Genomic DNA, 18,888 nt, shown 5'->3' with positions numbered 1-18,888 from the left:
TCATGTAAGTGGAATTTCCTGCACACTATTTGTCTTTTTCTGACCGGCTTATTTTACTGAGCATAATGTTTTCTTTTTTTTTTTTTTTCTTTTTTGAGACAGAGTTTTGCTCTTGTTGCCCAGGCTGGAGTGCAGTGGCCCAATCTTGGCTCACTGCAACCTCCGCCTTCCAGGTTCAAGCGATTCTCCTGCCTCAGCCTCTAGAGTAGCTGGGATTAAAGGCATGTGCTACCACGCCCAGCTAATTTTGTATTTTTAGTAGAGACAGGGTTTCTCCATGTTGGTCAGGCTGGTCTCGAACTCCCAACCTCAGGTGATCTGCCCACCTCATCCTCCCAAAGTGCTGGGTCACTGAGCATGTTTTCAAGGTTCATCCATGTTGTAGCCTGTGTCAGAATTCCCTTCATTTTTAAGGCTGAATTCTATTCCATTGAATGGATATAACACATTTTGTTGATCCATTCATCTGTTGATGGACACGTCAGTCACTTCTACGTTTTGGCCATTGTGAATTATGCTGCTGTGAACATGGGTGTGCATGTATCTGCTTGAGATCCCTGCTTCCAATTCTTTTGGGGATAGACCTAGGAGTGGGATTGCTGCGTTGTGTGGTTATTCTACCCGTTTGTTTGTTTGGAGGGTTTTTCGTTTGGTTGGTTGGTTGGTTTTTGACACAGAGTCTCGCTCTGTTGGCCAGGCTGGAGTGCAGTGGCGCGATCTCGGTTCACTGCAACCTCTGTCTCCCGGGTTCAAGCAATTCTTCTGCTTCAGCCTCCTGAGTAGCTGGGACTACAGGTGCCTGCCACCATGCCCAGCTGATTTTTGTATTTTTAGTAGAGATGGAGTTTCACCATGTTGGCCCGGCTGGTCTTGAACTCCAGACCTCAGGTAATCCGCCCGCCTCGGCCTCCCAAAGTGCTGGGATTACACCTGTTTTTGATTGGGGTTACAGTGGTTCTCTCAACAGCAGGTAGGAATGGATTGTTTGTGAGTGGGGAGGAATCAGAGCAGCAGAGAGACCTGGTCGGAAGGGATAGTGCAGCAGGTAAGAGAGGAGGCGATGTGACCTCAGGGATGCGAAGAGTCCAGGCCTTCAACAAGGTCTCTCTCTGGAACTCAAATCTGAGGCCCAGGAGGCAGGTCAGAGGCTGAGAGACGGGGTGGATGGAGGTAGGAGTGCCCCCTGGCTCCACAGCCCCTTCTCTTGGAGTGAAGAGACCAGCTGTCTGGAGGGGAGAGCAATTGGGAGACAGGACACGGGTAAAGGCCAGTTACAAGTGGCATCCTGGAAAGAAGTGGCTCAGGACACAGCTGTCCCCAAAATACCCTCCTTGGCATTGCATGCAGGGGATGGAGGAACCCCAAGACCTTCAAAAGTAAAAGTCCCTTCAGGAACCATCCTAATAGGCGTGACATGGTATCTCCTTTTTTTCTTTTTTGAGACGGAGTCTTGCTCTGTCACCCAGGCTGGAGTGCAGTGGCGCAATCTTGGTTCACTGCAGCCTCCGTCACCTGGGTTCAAGCAATTCTCCTTCCTCAGCCTCCCGAGTACCTGGGATTACAGGCACCCACCACCATACCCAGCTAATTTTTGTATTTCTAGTAGAGACAGGGTTTCGGCATGTTGGCCAGGCTGGTCTCGAACTCCTGACCTCAAGTGATCCACCCACCTTGCCTCCCAAAGCGCTGGGATTACAGGCATGAGCCACCTCGCCAGGCTCATATCTCTTTCTTTTGATTTGCATTTCCCTGATGAGTGATGTTAAGGATTTTTTTTTTTTTTTTTTTTTTTTTTTGAGACAGAGTCTTGCTCTGTCACCCAGGCTGGAGTGCAGTGGCGCGATCTCGGCTCACTGCAAGCTCTGCCTTCCGGGTTTACGCCATTCTCCTGCCTCAGCCTCCCGAGTAGCTGGGACTACAGGCGCCCGCCACCTTGCCCGGCTCATTTTTTCTATTTTTAGTAGAGACGGGGTTTCACCGTGTTAGCCAGGATGGTCTCGATCTCCTGACCTCGTGATCCGCCCGTCTCAGCCTCCCAAAGTGCTGGGATTACAGGCTTGAGCCACCGCGCCCGGCAAGGATTTTTTTTTCATGTGCTTATTGACTGTTTGAATATCTTTTCTGCAGAAATGCCTATCAAGTCCTTTGTCTATTAAGCCCAATTATTTATTATTTATTATTTTGAGACAGGGTCTCACTCTGTTGCCCAGTCTGGTGTGCAGTGGCACGATGTCAGCTCACTGCAGTCTCTGCCTCCTGGGTTTAAGTGATTCTCCCACCTCAGCTTCCTAGTAGGTGGGATTACAGGTGAGAGCCGCCACGCCTGGCTAATTATTTTATTTTATTTATTTATTTTTATTATTATTTTTTGAGACAGAGTTTTGCTCTGTCGCCCAGGCTGGAGTGCAGTGGCATTATCTCAGCTCACTGCAAGCTCTGCCTCCTGGGTTCACGCCATTCTCCTGCCTCAGCCTCCTGACTAGCTGGGACTACAGGCACCTGCCACCATGCCTGGCTAATTTTTGAATGTTTAGTAGAGACAGGGTTTCACCATGTTAGCCAGGTTGGTCTTGAACTCCTGACCTCAGGTGATCTGCCCGCCTCGGCCTCCCAAAGTGCTGGGATTACAGGCATGAGCCACCGCGCCCAGCCTTGAGTTAATTTCTGTATGTGGTCCAACTCTTCAGTTTTCCCAGCACCATCGTTTTCAAAAGAGTTCTTTCCCCATTGCACAGTCTCTGGGGTTAGACTGGTAGGTAGATTTCAGGCTATGCTCTGACTGGGTGCAAGTGGAGAGGCAGAGAAGATAGGAGCCCCCTGCTTCCCCTTTTTAGGGCAGCCTATGGAGAGTCACCATAAGACTTTACTGGAATGGTCTCTCTACTAAGAAATAAGTTTGAAATCTCTTAGGCCTGCCAGGTGCCTAGAATCCCAGCACTTTGGGAGGCTGAGGTGGGCAGATCGCCTGAGGCCAGGAGTTTGAAACCAGCCTGGCCAACACGGTGAAACGCTGACTCTACTAAAAATACAAAAATTAGCCAGACGTGCTGGTGCATACCTGTAATCCCAGCTACCCGGGAGGCTGAGGCAGGAGAATCGCTTGAACTCAGAAGGCAGAGAGGTTGCAGTGAACCGAGATCGTGCCTCTGCACTCCAGATTGGGCGACAGAGTGAAATCCTGTCTCAAAAACAACACAAAGCAAAACAAAAATGTATACGAAGACACGCTTTGAGTTAGGCATAGTGTCTCATGTCTGTAATCCCAGCACTGTGGGAGGCCAAAGTGGGAGGATCTCTTGAGCCCAGGAGTTACAAACTATCCTGGGCAACATATTTACTATTACTATTATTACATATTACCTTATTACTATAATAACTAATTACATATTACCTTATTACTGTTATTACATATTATCATATTACTATTATTACATATTATCATATTACTATTATTACATATTATAAGTTACTAATATACATAATAGTAATATTACGTATTACTATTATTACATATTACCTATTACTACAAAAAATTCAAAAATTATCTGGGTGTGGGTGGCACATGCCTATAGTCCCAGCTACTCTGGAGGCTGAGGTCAGGGGATTGCTAGAGCCCAGGAGGTTACAGTGAGCTATGATGGTGCCACTGCACTCCATCCTGGGCAACAGAGTAAGACGCCATCACTAAATGATAAGCTGCAAACTTGGAGAAAAATACATGATAAGGGATTTGTATCCAGAATATATAATAGGCCAGCCGCAGTGGCTCACGCCTGTAATCCCAGTGCTTTGGGAGGCCGAGGCAGGTGGATAATTAGAGGCCAGGAGCTCAGGACCAGCCTGGCCAACATGGTGAAAGCCTGTCTCTACTAAACATACAAAAATTAGTTGGGTGTGGTGGCGTGTGCCTGTAATCGCAGCTACTTGGGGAGACTGAGGCAGGAGAGCCGCTTGAACCCAGGAACCAGAGGTTGCAGTGAGCCAAGGTCACGCCACTGCACTCCAGCCTGGGCGACAGAGGGAGACTCTCTGTTAAAACATAAATAAATAAAGTAAATAAAAAACAGAATATATAGTGAATCCTTAAAACTCAATAATCAGGAGACAAACAACTGGAAAGGGAGGGTTTCTGTCCTCTCTATAGCTGTGTTCTTGTTATTGTATTTCCATTCCAGCCACACCAGCAAAAAAATCATATCCTGCCTCAGGGCCTTTGCACTTGCAGTTCCCTCTGCCTGGTTTGATTTTTCCTACTTCCTACCTCCTGACTCGTGGCTGGCTCCTTCTCATCCTTCAGGCCTTTCCGAGATGTCACTTCTTCAGAGAGGCCCGTCCCGACCCCAGCATGGTGCAATCTAGTTCACGTAGACATTTATTCATATGTTCAATGAATCACTCAATGAACTTTTTTTTTTTTTTTTTTGAGATGGAGTCTCGCTCTGTCTCCCAGGCTGGAGTGCAGTGGTGCCATCTCGAGTGCTAATTTTTTGTATTTTTAGTAGAGACGGGGTCTCACCGTGTTAGCCAGGATAGTCTTGATCTCCTAACCTCCTAATCTGCCCGCTTAGGCCTCCCAAAGTGTTGGGATTGGATTATAGGCGTGAGCCACTGTACCCGGCTAATTTATATATTTTTTATTTTATTTATTTATTTATTTTTTTGAGACGGAGTCTCACTCTGTCGCCCAGGCTGGAGTGCAGTGGCTAGATCTCAGCTCACTGCAAGCTCCGCCTCCCGGGTTCATGCCATTCTCCTGCCTCAGCCTCCCGAGTAACTGGGACTACAGACGCCCACCACCTCACCCGGCTAGTTTTTTGTATTTTTTAGTAGAGACGGGGTTTCACCGTGTTAGCCAGGATGGTCTCGATCTTCTGACCTCATGATCCGCCCGTCTTGGCCTCCCAAAGTGCTGGGATTACAGACTTGAGCCACTGCACCCGGCCTTTTTATTTTTATTTTTTCTGAGACGGAGTCCCTCTCTGTTGCCCAGGCTGGAGTGCAGTGGTGCAATCTCGGCTGACTGTATCCTCTGCCTCCCAGGTTCATGCAGTTCTCCTGCCTCAGCCTCCCCAGTAGCTGGGACTACAGGTGTGCCTCACCACGCCCAGCTAATTTTTTGTAGTTTTAGTAGAGACAGGGTTTCACCAAGTTGACCAGGCTGGTCTTGAACTCCTGACCTCAGGTGATCCACCCACCTCAGCCTCCCAAAGTGTTGGGATTACAGGCGTGAGCCACCGTGCCCAGCTCAGTAAACATTTACTAGGCATTTATAGTGTGCCAGGCCATCTCCTCAGCCCTGGAGACAGAGCAAACAAAGTAGACAAAATTCCCTGCTCTAGCCAGGCATGGTGGCTCATGCCTGCGTTCCCAGCACTTTGGGAGACCAAGGCAGGAGGATCCCTCAAGCCCAGGAGTTCGAGTCCAGTCTGGGCAACATAGTGAGAACCCCCCCACCCCGCCCCCAGTCTCTACAAAAAAATTAGCCGTGGGCTGGGTGCAGTGGCTCATACCTGTAATTGTAGCACTTTGGGAGGCCAAGGTGAGCACATTGCTTGAACCCAGGTGTTCCAGACCAACCTGGACAACATGGCGAGAACCCCATCGCTACAAAAAATAACAAAATTTATCTGGGGGTGGTGGCATGTACCTGTAGACCCAGCTGCTTGGGAGGCTGAGGTGGGAGGATCTCTTAAGCCAGGGAGGTGGAGGTTGCATTGAGCTGAGATTGTGCCATTCATTGCCCTCCAGCCTGGGCAACAGAATGAGACCCTGTCTCATAAAAAAAAAAAAAAAAAAAATTAGCTGAGCTTTCTGGTATACACCTGTAGTCCCAGCTACTTGGGAGACTGAGGTGGAGGATAGCTTGAGCCCAGGAGATTGAGGCTGCAGTGAGCTGTGATTGCCCTACAGGACTCCGGCCTGGGCGATAGAGCAAGACTTTGTCTCAGGAAAACACCAGGCTAGGTGCGGTGGCTCATGCTTGTGTTCCCAGCACTTTGGGAGGCCGAGGTGGGTGGATTACTTGAGGTCTGGAGTTCGAGACCAGCCTGGTGAACATGGTAAAATCCTGTCTCTACTAAAAATACAAAAATTAGCCAGGTGTGGTGGCAGGTTCCTGTAGTCCCAGCTACTTGGGAGGCTGAGGCAGGAGAATTGCTTGAACCCAAGAGGTGGAGGTTGCAATGAGCCAAGATCCCACCACCGCACTCCAATCTGGGTGACAGAGCAAGACTGTCTCAAAAAAAAAAAAAAAAAAAATTAAATATGTTTATGTCAAGTAAGTAGTGTGATTTTAGTTTGTGTGTGTGTGTTTTAAGGAAGAGAAATGGAAAGTATTGGGCCAGGCGCAGTGGCTCACGCCTATAATCACAGCATTTTGTGAGGCCGAGGCGGGCGGATCATCTGAGGCTGGGAGTTCGAGACCAGCCTGACCAACATGGAGAAACCCCATCTCTACTGAAAACACAAAATAGACTGGGCGCCGTGGATCACTCCTGTAATCCCAGCACTTTGGGAGGCCAAGGCAGGTGGATCACCTGAGGTCGGGAGTTCAAAACGAGCCTGACCAACACGGTGAAACCCCATCTCTACTAAAAATACAAAATTAGCCAGGTGTGGTGGTGCATGCCTATAATCCCAGCTACTAGGGAGGCTGAGACAGGAGAATCGCTTGAACCCAGGAGGTGGAGGTTGCGGTGAGCCGAGATTGCACCATTGCACTCCACCCTGGGCAACAAGAGTGAAACTCTGTCTCGAAAAAAGAAAAAATATGTTATATTTAAAATTTTAGCTAGGTTGGTCAGGGGAGGCATCTCTATGGCGGTGACATTTGAGCAGAGGCCTGAAGGTGGGAAGGAGGAGCCGCTGCAAATCTGGGCTGGAGAAACAGCCTGTGCAAAGCCCTGAGGCAGGACTGTGTCTGAGTTTTTTGTTTTGTTTTGTTTTGTTTTTTGAGATGGAGTCTTGCTCTGTTGCCCAGGCTGGAATGCAGTGGCGATATCTCGGTCCTGACTGCAACCTCTACCTCCTGGGCTCAATCGATTCTCTTACCTCAGCCTCCCAAGTAGCTGGGATTACAGGCACCCACCACCACACCTGGCTAATTTTTGTATTTTTATTAGAGATGGGGTTTTGCCATGTTAGCCAGGCTGGTCAAGAACTCCTGACCTCTAATGATCCGCCCACCTCGGCCTCCCAAAATTCTGGGATTACAGGCGTGAGCCACCTCGCCTGGCCTGTGTGAGATTTTTAGGGAATAGTGAGGAGGCCATTGTGGCTGGAGCAGAATTAGTGAGGGGGGAAGGGGAAGTCATGGGACAGGACCTGTGAGCTGCAGTGAGGACTTTGGATTTTGCCCAGAGTAAGGTGGGATCCATAGAAGGTTCTTAGCAGAGGTAGGACTTAACCTCATTGAGGTGTTTCCAAGCTCCCCCTGGCAGCCATTGAAGAAAGAATAGGAGTTGAAAACAGGATGGGGGTGCCAGGGCAGAGGTGAATGCAACCAGTCCTGCTAGGGATGAGGGGAGCTGGCCAAGGAGTGGGTGAGAAGTAGATAGATTCTGGACAGATTTTGGCAGCAAGGCTGATTTGAGGTGCAAAGGAAAGAGTGAATGAACCCATAAATTTTGACCTTGGGGTGTCCCCACCACAGTAGTGGGGACGGGTGCACCGGTGCACACCGGCACGCAACAAGTTTCATCTTTGCCATTCTGTGTCTCCCATCTCTTTTAGGGTATCAGTCTTTCTTCTTTTTTTTTTTTTTTTTTTTGAGATGGGAGTCTCGCTCTGTCGCCCAGGCTGGAATGCAGTGGTGCAATCTCGGCTCACTGCAAGCTCTGCCTCTGGGTTCACGCCATTCTCCTGCCTCAGCCTCCCGAGTAGCTGAGGCATCTGTCTTTCTTTAACATCCTCCACTTGGTTGGGCGCAATGACCCAGGCCTGTAATCCCAGCACTTTGGCAGGCCAAGGAGGGAGGATCACATGAGGCCAGGAGTTTGAGACCAGCCTGGCCGACATGGTGGAACTCCGTCTCTACTAAAAAGACAAAAATTAGCCAGGCGTGGTGGTGCGTGTCTGTAATCCCAGCTACTCAGGAGGCTGAGGCACAAGAACCACTTGAATTCAGGAGGTGGAGGTTGCAGTGAGCCAAGATCGTGCCACTGCACTACTCCAGCCTGGGCCACAGAGCGAGACCATGTCTCAGAAAAAAAAAAAAAAAAAAAAATTCTCCACCTGATTCTTTGCCAGGAATTCCCTTGGTCTCCTCATTCCCTCCCACCCCTTTTTTCCTTCAAGACAGTGTTTAGCTCTGTCACCCAGGCTGGAGTGCAGTGGCGCGATCTTGGCTCACTGCAACCTCCACTTCCTAGGTTCAAGCGATTCTCATGCCTTAGCCTCCCGAGTAACTGGGATTACAGACACCTGCCACCATGCCTGGCTAATTTTTGTATTTTCAGTGGAGACAGGGTTTCATCATGTTGGCCAGTCTGGTCTTGAACTCCTGACCTCAAGTGATCTGCCCCGTCCTTGGTCTCCCACAGTGCTGGGATTACAGGCGTTACAGGCGTTACAGGCGTGAGGCGTGAGCCACCACGGCTGGCCTCCTCATTCCTCTTGACCTCCGTCACAGCGTTTCGGCTTCCTGACCCCTCTTCTCACCTATCCCCTGCAGCTTCGAGGCAGAGAATGGGCCGACACCACCTCCCGGTCGCAGCCCCCTGGACTCGCAGGCGAGCCCAGGACTCGTGCTACATGCCGGGGTGGCCACCAGCCAGCGCCGGGAGTCCTTCTTGTACCGCTCGGACAGCGACTATGACGTGTCACCCAAGACCATGTCCCGGAACTCATCGGTCACCAGCGAGGCGTGAGCATCCCCCTGCCCACATGCCAGTTCCCCCAGGCCTGGTCCTGCTGGAAGCTGCCCTTCCCAGCAAGGAGTGGGGGGGCACCCACCCCATCCTGCTCAACACCCCCAACCTGTCCTCCCCAGTGAAGGGTAAGCAGCCCCCTGCCTCTCCTATAAAGGACTCAGTTCCTCTTTTTTTTTTTTTTTTTTTTTTTGACGGAGTCTCGCTCTGTTGTCCAGGCTGGAGTGCAGAGGTGCGATCTCAGCTCACTGCAACCTCCGCCTCCCGGGTTCAAGTGATTCTCCTGCCTCAGCCTCCCCAGTAGCTGGGATTACAGGCACCCGCAATCATGCCTGGCTAATTTTGTATTTTTAGTAGAGACAGCGTTTCACTATGTTGGCCAGGCTGGTCTCAAACTCCTGACCTCAAGTGATTCGCCTGCTTTGGCCTCCCAGAGTGCTGGGATTACAGGCGTGAGCCACCGCGCCCGGCCTCGTTCCTTTTTTAAAAAATATATTAAAATAGTGATCGGGTCTCACTATGTTGCCTAGACTGGTCTCAAACTCCTGGGCTCAAGTGATCCTCCCACCTCAGCCTCCCAAAGTGCTGGGATTGCAGGCATAAGCCACCCCGCCTGCCCTCAGTTATTTTATAGTGTGTCCAGCCAGAAAGGTGTGAGTGTCCACCCACTGCGTCCTCCCACAGTGTGTGCATCTCACCTGACCCACCCCCCGCCCTTCCCCTAGGTTTTCCTGAACTAACCCCTCTTATCGTGATACTTGTTGAGGTGTGAGCTCCCCTTGAACCTGCTCTGCCTCTTCCTCTCTCACTGGGTTCCTCCAGGCCTTGCCCCCAGCCATTGCTGTGCACACCTCAGCCCCCTTGGCCCCCTTCCTGTTCACTGCTCCCTCATCAAGCCCCGCCCTTGCAACATATTCACCTCAGGTCAGGCTTGGAAGCTCACACTCATAATCCTAGCACGTTTGGAGGCTGAGGCAGAAGGATTGCTTGAGCTCAGGAGTCTGAGATCAGCCTGGCCAACATAGCAAGACTTCATCTCTTTTTTTGTTTTTGAGATGAAATCTCGCTCTATCACCAGGCTGGAGTACAGTGGCACAATCTTGGCTCACTGCAACCTCTGCCTCCCGGGTTCAAGCGATTCTCCTGCCTCAGCCTTCCAAGTAGCTAAGACTATAGGCATGCATCACGATGCCCAGCTAATTTTTGTATTTTAAGTAGAGACAGGGTTTCACCATGTTGGCCAGGATAAGATGTCATCTCTTTAAAATAAAAAATAAATTAAAAGGTCAGGCACGGTGCTCATGCCTGTAATCCCAGCACTTTGGGAGGCCAAAGTGGGCAGATCGTTCCAGGCCAGGAGTTTGAGACCACACTGGCCAACATGGTGAAACCCCGTCTCTACTAAAAATACAAAAATTAGTGGGGCAAGATGGCACATACCTGTGATCCCAGCTTCTTGGGAGGCTGAGACAGGAGAATCACTTGAACCTGGGAGGCGGAGGTTGCAATGAGCTGAGATCACGCCACCACACTCCAGCCTGGGTAACAGAGTGAGACTCTGTCTAAAAAAAAAAAAAAATCCTAACCATATTCACCTCTCCCCTCTCCCCTTTTCCACTTTGTCTCTTCTCCCCCGACCTACCTGAGCCACCCTCCTTGACTGCCATTTCTTCCACGATCAGCTCTGGACACATGTCCACCCTTACGCAGGACAAGTGTTCTTTCCCTAGGTCCCACAGAGTCCCCTCCCTCCCGCTCAGCCTCCCTGGGTCCAGTCTCACAGGGCATCTACCCCAGAGAGTTGATACTCTGCGGACCCCTGACCTGCCTCTGTCCTCAATCACAGGCATGCTGAAGACCTCATCGTAACACCGTTTGCTCAGGTGAGACCTCTTCCCAAATGGTTAAGGAAAGAAGGGGCTCCAACGCTCCACCACACTTGGGGACAGGGCCCAGCCCCACCGCCCCTCTGGGGAGATCCCCTCCCAAATGGTTAAGGAGAGAAGGGGCTCCAATGCTCTGCCACACTTGGGGACAGGGCCCAGCCCCACTGCCTCTCTGGGGGGACCCCAGTCCTCACTGTCGCTCCCCATCCCAGGTGCTGGCCAGCCTCCGGAGCGTCCGTAGCAACTTCTCACTCCTGACCAATGTGCCCGTTCCCACTAACAAGTAAGTGAAGGCTGGGCTGCAACAGCTGTGATCATAAGGTGAAGCATACCCAGGTTCTGCTCTCAGCGCTGCTGTGTGACCTCGGGTAGGCAAGGTGACCTCTCTGAACCTCTGTTTGGACACCAGCTCCCAGAGAGCCAGAGAGCCATTGCAGCTCAAGCACCTAAGACACAGAGGTGTTTTTATTGTTGTTGTTTTTTGTTTGTTTGTTCGTTTTGAGATCAAGTCTCACTCTGTCACGCAGTCTGGAGTGCAGTGGCATGATCTCGGCTCACTGCAACCTCTGCCTCCCGGGTTCAAGCGATTCACCTGTCTCAGCCTCCCAGGTAGCTGGGATTACAGGCATGTGCCACCACACCAGGCTAATTTTTGTATTTTTAGTAGACTTGCGGTTTTACCATGTGGCCAGGCTGGTCTCAAACTCCTGACCTCAGGTGATCCACCTGCCTCAGCCTCCCAAAGTGCTGGGATTACAGGCGTGAGCCACCGTGCCCAGCCCAGAGGTTTTTATAAATAAAGATTTAGGGATCTGGAGGCCAGGCGCGGTGGCTCAAGCCTGTAATCCCAGCACTTTGGGAGGCCGAGACGGGCGGATCACGAGGTCAGGAGATCGAGACCATCCTGCCTAACAGTGAAACCCCCGTCTCTACTAAAAAATACAAAAAATAGCCGGGCGAGGTGGCGGGCGCCTGTAGTCCCAGCTACTCGGGAGGCTGAGCCAGGAGAATGGCGGGAACCCGGGAGGCGGAGCTTGCAGTGAGCGGAGATCCGGCCACTGCACTCCAGCCTGGGCGACAGAGCGAGACTCCGTCTCCAAAAAAAAAAAAAAAAAAAAAAGATTTAGGGATCTGGATGCATGGTGGTGAGGCCACAGCCACAGTCCCCAGGCCCACCCTGGGCCTTGACACCAAGTTGCTGGGCAAATGGCATTCCATGGTGCTTCTGTTGCCCCTCTGTAAAGTGATGATCACAGCCAAGCGTGCTGGCTCATGCCCATAATCCCAGCACATTGGGAGGTCAAGGCCGGAGGATCACTTGAATTCAGGAGTTCAAGACCAGCCTGGGGGAAACAAAATAAGACCCTGTCTCTACAAAAAAAAAAAAAAACAAACAAAAAAATTAGCCCAGCATGGTGGCATGTGCCTGTGGTTCCCACTTACATAGGAGGCTAAGGCAGGAGGATCATTTTGAGCCCAGGAGATTGAGGCTGCAGTGAGCCGTGTTCCCACTACTGTACTCCTGCCTCGGTGACAGAACAAGACCCTGGTTCAAAAAATAAATAGAGAAATAGAGTGGGGATTGCAATGCCTCCTTTAGATAACTGCTGTGAGGAGAGAAGATGATGTCTAGAAAGTGCTAGAATATTACCCTGCACGTAGTAAGGGCAGAATACATAGGAGTGGATCTTCATTGTTTTAGGGCAAGAGATGTGGCTGAGAGCTGCCAGTCCTTCTAGGGGTGGGAGATAGAGACATCCTTAGGGGCTTGGAGGATTTGTAGGGAGTTAGTCAAGAGAGCAGAGATCTTGGAAACCCAGGACCTGATCTTAAAGCAGATCAGCCACGTGGTCTTGAAGAAGCTGTTTCACCTCCTTGAGCCTCAGTTTCCACATCTATACAATGGATTTTTCTGGGGCTCATTGAGGCTGCAGGCAGAGTACATGGCAGCGGCCCTAGGACACGGCGAGCATTCAGACAAATGAAAATTGGCACTGTTCATGGAAAGCGGGAGGCAGGGACCTGGTAGGGGGACCCAGGCTGATGTTGCAGCCCCATTTTTTTTTTTTGCAGGCGGTCCCCGCTGGGCGGCCCCACCCCTGTCTGCAAGGCCACGCTGTCAGGTAGCTAAGCCCAGAGGGGTGGGAAGGGGCCCCTCTTGCTGCCCCAGTGGGGGTCCCTCAGCCCCTTCCCCACCCAGCAGTCCACTCACCTGGCGAACCTCTTCACCACGGGCTGGGGCCTCTGGGCTTCTGCCTACAGACCTTCTCAGTCACTACCCTGGCTGCCCCTTCCTTAGAAGAAACGTGTCAGCAGTTGGCCCGGGAGACGCTGGAAGAGCTGGACTGGTGTCTGGAGCAGCTGGAGACCATGCAAACTTACCGCTCTGTCAGCGAGATGGCCTCGCACAAGGTGTGCAGGTGGTGGGCAGAACCCCTGGGCGGGGCTGGTGGGGGCGGGGCCAGTGGGTAGAGCCAACCACTGGATGCGAGCAGTGGGCGCGGTCTGCGGATGGAGCCAGCCACTAGGTTGTGCCTGTGGGAGGAGATAGCTACTGGGTGTGGCTGATTAGGGCAGGGCCAATCCCTGGGCGGGGTCTGGTGGAGATGGGCCCTATGGGTGGAGCCAACCACTAGGTTGGGCCTGTAGGCGAGGCCTACTATTGGGCGTGGCTCATGAGGGTGGGGCCAATCTCTGGGTAGGGCCTATGGTATGGGGTCAGTCCCTGGGTGGGGCCAGTCCCTGGACGGCAGCTTCAAGGCTTGAATTTCCTGTAGATTCTGACTTTCCCCAGGGCTGGAAGAGCCTGGTGTGTGTTGTGGGGTGGGGTGTGTCCGTCTGGTTGTACATGTATCAATAGGTGACCGTTTCCGTTGGGGGGGTTTATGCTTTTATGGTCTGCAGGGGTGTATCTGTGGCTGTAGGTCTGTGTAGCTGCTGGTCTATTGGCTATGCATTTGCAGTGCTCGTGTGTTGGCAATAGATTCTGAAGAGTGGCACGCCAGTGTGTACCTGTGGAGGGTGTATAGGTGTGCACGGGTGATTATGCAGGGCTATAGGTGTGTGGGGCTCTGCCAGAGGGGTGCGCATGTCTGCAAGAGACAGTTGGACCAGATGGGAAACTGAATGTGTGGCTCTATGTGTTTGTGAATGTGTATGTGTTTGCAGGGCTGCAGGGGTGACTGCAAGGCTCCCATGTACAGTTGTGCAGACCGTGCACTGCACAACTCCAACGGACACCATTCAGGAAGCGGGCAGTATGTGTGAATGATGCTTCCTGGAGTTGGAGAGAGTGGTAGCAGCCCTTGTGGGCGGGTGTCTATCAAGAAATGATCTGTAGGTGGGACTGTCTGTGTTGGGGGGTGCTTACAGCAGTGGGTGGAGGCTTGTATGGGAACATACCAGTCCGAGGGCGATTGTGTCCCTGAGGGTGGATCAAGCATCTGAAATGTAGCTGTGTCTCTGGATATGGGTCTGAGGGTGTTTCTGCAATGGTGTGTGTGTGTGTGTGTATGTGTGTGTATTTCTGCATCTGTGAGTGTATTTCCTTATGGATTTGTTGGGGTATGTTTGTGTCCAAGGACAGTGGATATTTGCAATGGTTGGAAAGTGTGTCTGTGGGTGTGTTTAGTGTATGTCTGTAAGTGTGGCTGGCTGGGGAGGCCAAGGCAGGCAGATCACCTGAGGTCGGGAGTTAGAGACATGGAGAAACCCCGTCTCTTCTAAAAATACAGAATTAGTTGGGTGTGGTGGAGGGTGCCTGTAATCCCAGCTACTGGGGAGGCTGAGACAGGAGAATCGCTTGAACCCAGAAGGCGGAGGTTGCAGTGAGCCAAGATCGTGCCATTGCACTCCAGCCTGGGCAACAAGAGTGAAACTCCATCTCAAAAAAAAAAAAAATTGTGGCTGGCATCTCAGTGTCTGTCCCTAGGTGTGGGTCTGGATGTAGGTCTGGATGTGGGTCTGTGCCCTTGGATGGGGTGTGTCTGAAGGCATTTGCTATATGCTTAGCTGTGCACCTATATATGTGTTGGATATCGGAGTTGTGACTGTCTCCAGGTTTGTGTGTGTGTGTGTGTGCGCTATAAGTGTACAACAGAAAGCATTTGGGTATCTGTGTGTATTCAAGTGTCAAGTGCCTGGATGTGTGTGGGTGTCCCTGGAAGGTGTGTCTCAGGGTGTTTGTACGTTTGTGAGTGTAAAGTGGGTGTGCGTTTCTATCTCTGGGTGTGTCCATGGAGGGGACGGGTCCTGATGTGGACAGCCCACCTAGGTTCTGGCTGAGGCCCATGGTCTCTGATGCCCCTTTAACGCCCCCCCCACCCCCAGCACCACCTGACGTCCCATACAGCCTGCCAGTGCTGCAGTGAGCACACACGCACACACACGGGTGCACACACAGAGCTCCGCAGCCTCCTCCTGGGACCCTTGCCCTGCCCCCCTCCCATGGGCACGGACCCCCCACCGCCTCCACCCACCGCCACGGGGGGGCCCATTGGGGCCCAGGGCTAGCGGACCATGTAACCAGCGCTGCCGCCGGGAGCGCGGAGGGGAAGGGAGCCCCCAGCCCTGCTGGGCCGGCCCAGGCCCCTCCGCGGCTCCCCCTTCCACTACCCACCTGCCCGGCACCCCCTCCCCGGTGGTTATTAACCCCGGGACTCCCCAAGCCCAGCCTCTGTGTGCAGCAGCCCCAGGCGGGCTAAGTCTCCAAGATGCCCTTGGTGGATTTCTTCTGCGAGACCTGCTCCAAGCCGTGGCTGGTGGGCTGGTGGGACCAGGTAGGAGAGTGCAGGGTAGTGGGTGGGCAGGCATCCTGGCGAGCTGGACCCCTGGTGTGGGCTTGTGTGTGAAGCTGTGCACGTGTGTGGCCTGGAGATGAAGCCTTGTGACTGTCTCTGTGTGTGGCCCAGGGCTGGGCGTGGATGGCGGGCAGCTGGGGGTGTGTGACTCTCCCTGGGGGTGGACTGCAGGTCCCTCACTGGGTGTGACTGTGTCAGTGCCTGGATGTGTGTGTGTGTCTGTGATGGTGTGTGTCTGCCTGAGTGTAGGCTTGTTTGCCTGGGTCACAGTGTGGCCCTGTCTAAGATCATCTAGCTCTGACTGTGGTGTTGTGTGTTGGGCTGTGTGTCTGAACCCAGAGCTGCCTGATATTTTGGGGACATGTGACCCCAAATGTCAGTGACTGTCTTACTTTGCATGCCCTTTGATCTGTGTGTCTGGGTTGTGTGGCGCTGTGTAGGACCGAGAGCCTGTGATTGTGTGTGTGGTTGTGTGATATTTTGTGGGTCCATCTTGTGTGGATATGTGTGTCTCTGTACCCAGGGTCTCTGGGTGGCACTGGGAGGAGGGAGCTCCCTGTCCCAGCATGGGCCATGCAGGCTCACCCCTCCTACCAACTGTCCCTCCTGCTTCCCTGGACAGAGTCTGCTCCTGTTTTTGGGGTGCTGTGGCAGAGCTTGGGGGTGGGGAGCCAATGCCCTTTCTCCTCTGTGTACAATGTCACAGCAGAGGCCTGTGCAGAGTGGCATGGGGGGACCAGGAGGGGCCTCCAAGCCCGATTTTGGGTGTACTCTGTTCATCCGTGCATCTATCCATCTCTCTGGGGTTGGGGGAGAGGGGGCTAGGATGGGAACCCCCCTCCCCCTCCCCTGGGTGATCAAACTGGGATTTCCTTAGCTCACCATTCTCCCCAGCCCCGGCCAAACCTTTTTGTCCCCCGGAGCTTGGTTACCACGTTCCCTTTTTCCAAACTGAGTTGGGGGCCAGGAGCCAGGACCCCCAGGATTGGGGTCCATGTCTGGGAAGACTTGGGTTGGGGGCAGCTCTGGGAAGGCAAGGGTTAAGGGGCCTCCACTTGCCCCCCTTTTCCCCAGCTCAGCAGCTGGTTGGAGGGGGAGTTGCTAAGGAGACTCCCATCGCCATGGCGACGGGATTCTCCTGCTTCCCCATTGGTTCCCTGTTAGGCAGGAGCCCCTCCCTTCCACAGGTGCCCCTGTGGCTCCTCCTTGGGGGAAATGGGGAGGGGAGCCCCTCTTTCCTCAGGCAGGGAGGGTTATGCTGATCATGATTCCCCAAACCTGGGGACCTCCATCCAGAGCTGGGAGGAGAGGAAGGGCTGACCCCACCCCCCAGCAGTCTTATAGGGCCTCTGTTGGCTGAGCAGAAAAATAGGAGGGACTCATGGGGTCTTTAGGCGTTCTTGGGAAGGACTGACACCCTCCTCACCGCTGTGCTTCCCCCATCATTTCTTCCTTGTTGACTTCTTTGCCTTAGTTCAAGAGGATGTTGAACCGTGAACTCACACACCTGTCAGAAATGAGCAGGTCGGGAAACCAGGTCTCAGAGTACATTTCCACAACATTCCTGGGTGAGTGAGGGGAAGCACATGGGATTGCAGGGGGGACACTTGGGGTAGAGAGGGGTCTGCCTCTGACCGTGGGTCCTGTTGGTCACATTTTCCTAGGGACTCGGACTCTCAACTCCCCAAAGGTCAAAGTCACCCTATCCAACAGCCCTCACATTGCTGATGCCTTCAAACTCTGTGAGACCCCCAACTTCTATAGAACCCAATATTTGAAATCATCCGTGAGCTGAAAACCTTTCTAAACTTTAAAAAGCCTCCAAGCGCCGGGCACGGTGGCTCAAGCCTGTTATCCTAACACTTTGGGAGGCTGAGGCGGGCCGATCACTTGACATCAGCAGTTTGAGACCCACCTGGCCAACATGGTGAAACCCCATCTCTACTAAAATACAAAAAATTAGCCAGGCATGGTGGCGGGTGCCTGTAATCCCAGCAACTCAGGAGGCTCAGGCAGGAGAATCACTGGAACCCAGCGGGTGGAGGTTGCAGTGAGCCGAGATCACTCCATTGCACTCCAGCCTAGGCAACAAGAGTGAAATTCTGCCCCCAAAAAAACAAAAAACAAACAAACAAAAAAAACAAAAAACATTAGCTGGGCATGGTGGTGTGTGCCTGTAATCTCAGCTACTTGGGAGGCTGAGGCAAGAGAATCACTTGAACCCAGGAGGCAGAGGTTGCAGTGAGCCAAGATCATGCCACTGCATTCCAGCCTGGGCAGTAGGGTTGAGACTCCATCTCAAAACAAACAAACAAAAACCTCTTTGTTTTAGACACTCGCTTGAACCCAGGAGGCAGAGGTTGCAGTGAGCCGAGATCACGCCACTGCTGCACTGCAGCCTGGGTAACAGAGTGAGACTCTGTCTCAAAAAATAAACCAAAAAAAGCCTCCTAGCTGGAAAGCCTCCCAAACTGAGTAGAACCCCAAATTCAATAGAATTTCCAAACTTGGATTGACTCCCTTCCAAACTCAAGAGAGATGCCCAAACTCAGTAGAGTTCTCAAACTTAAGGGAAGTTCTGTGCTTCCGAGTCCACAAAAGGCCCCCAAACTTTAGCAAACCTCCAAACTGAAAAACCCCCCAAATTCAATAGGATCTCCAAACTTGGTATGACCCCCCCCAATTCAGTAGACTCCCAACATTTTAGAACCCTAATCTCTAGAAGATTATCAAGCTTAAGAACCTGTAAGAGGCAGGAAGAGGCAGCTCATGCCTGTAATCCCAGGACTTTGGGAGGCTGAGGCAAGAGGATCGCTTGAGCCCAGGAGTTCAAGACCAGCCTGGGCAACATAGTGAGAACCTGTCTCTGCAAAAAAATTAAAAACTAGGCCGGGCACAGTGGCTCACACCTGTAATCCCAGCACTTTGGAAGGCCAAGGTGGGCAGATCACGAGGTCAGAAGTTCAAGAACAGCCTGACCAACATGGTAAAACACTGTCTCTACTAAAAATACAAAAATTAGCTGGGAGTGTTGGCGCATGCCTGTAATCTCAGCTACTCAGGAGGCTGAAGCAGGAGAATTGCTTGAACCCGGGAGGTGGAGGCTGCAGTGAGCTGAGATTACATCACTGCACTCCAGCCTGGGTGACAGAGTGAGACTACATCTAAAATAATAGTAATAATAATAATAAAATAAAAAATTAGTCGGACATAGTGGTGTGTGCCTGTGGTCCCAGCTACTTGGGAGGCTGAGGCAGGAGGATCACTGGAGCCCAGGAGTTTGAGGCTGCAGTGAGACATGATTGCGCCACTGCACTCCAGCCTGAGCTACAGAGC

General features: G+C 52.2%; 1 protein-coding gene across 4 annotated transcripts in view; it reads left to right on the top strand.

Annotated features, from left to right (window-relative positions):
* PDE4A (phosphodiesterase 4A) overlaps positions 1 to 18,888 on the top strand; it is a 51,130-nt gene that overhangs the window by 19,375 nt on the left and 12,867 nt on the right. For 3 of the 4 annotated variants that reach the window (XM_037992363.2, XM_037992365.2, XM_037992366.2), the window contains exons 2-7: positions 8,672 to 8,863; positions 10,714 to 10,750; positions 10,966 to 11,036; positions 12,827 to 12,876; positions 13,053 to 13,165; positions 17,027 to 17,120. In XM_037992363.2, coding sequence (XP_037848291.1) covers positions 8,672 to 8,863; positions 10,714 to 10,750; positions 10,966 to 11,036; positions 12,827 to 12,876; positions 13,053 to 13,165; positions 17,027 to 17,120 — 557 coding nt within the window. Of the gene's footprint in view, positions 1 to 8,671; positions 8,864 to 10,713; positions 10,751 to 10,965; positions 11,037 to 12,826; positions 12,877 to 13,052; positions 13,166 to 15,108; positions 15,532 to 17,026; positions 17,121 to 18,888 lie in introns of those variants that run through there. The other variant, XM_037992367.2, reaches the window with a different exon arrangement.

Source organism: Chlorocebus sabaeus, chromosome 6 (assembly GCF_047675955.1).
Source record: "Chlorocebus sabaeus isolate Y175 chromosome 6, mChlSab1.0.hap1, whole genome shotgun sequence".
Classification (NCBI taxonomy): domain Eukaryota; kingdom Metazoa; phylum Chordata; class Mammalia; order Primates; family Cercopithecidae; genus Chlorocebus; species Chlorocebus sabaeus.
The sequence above is the reverse complement of the archived record's forward strand: the minus strand, read 5'-3'. Positions and strand labels throughout refer to the sequence as shown.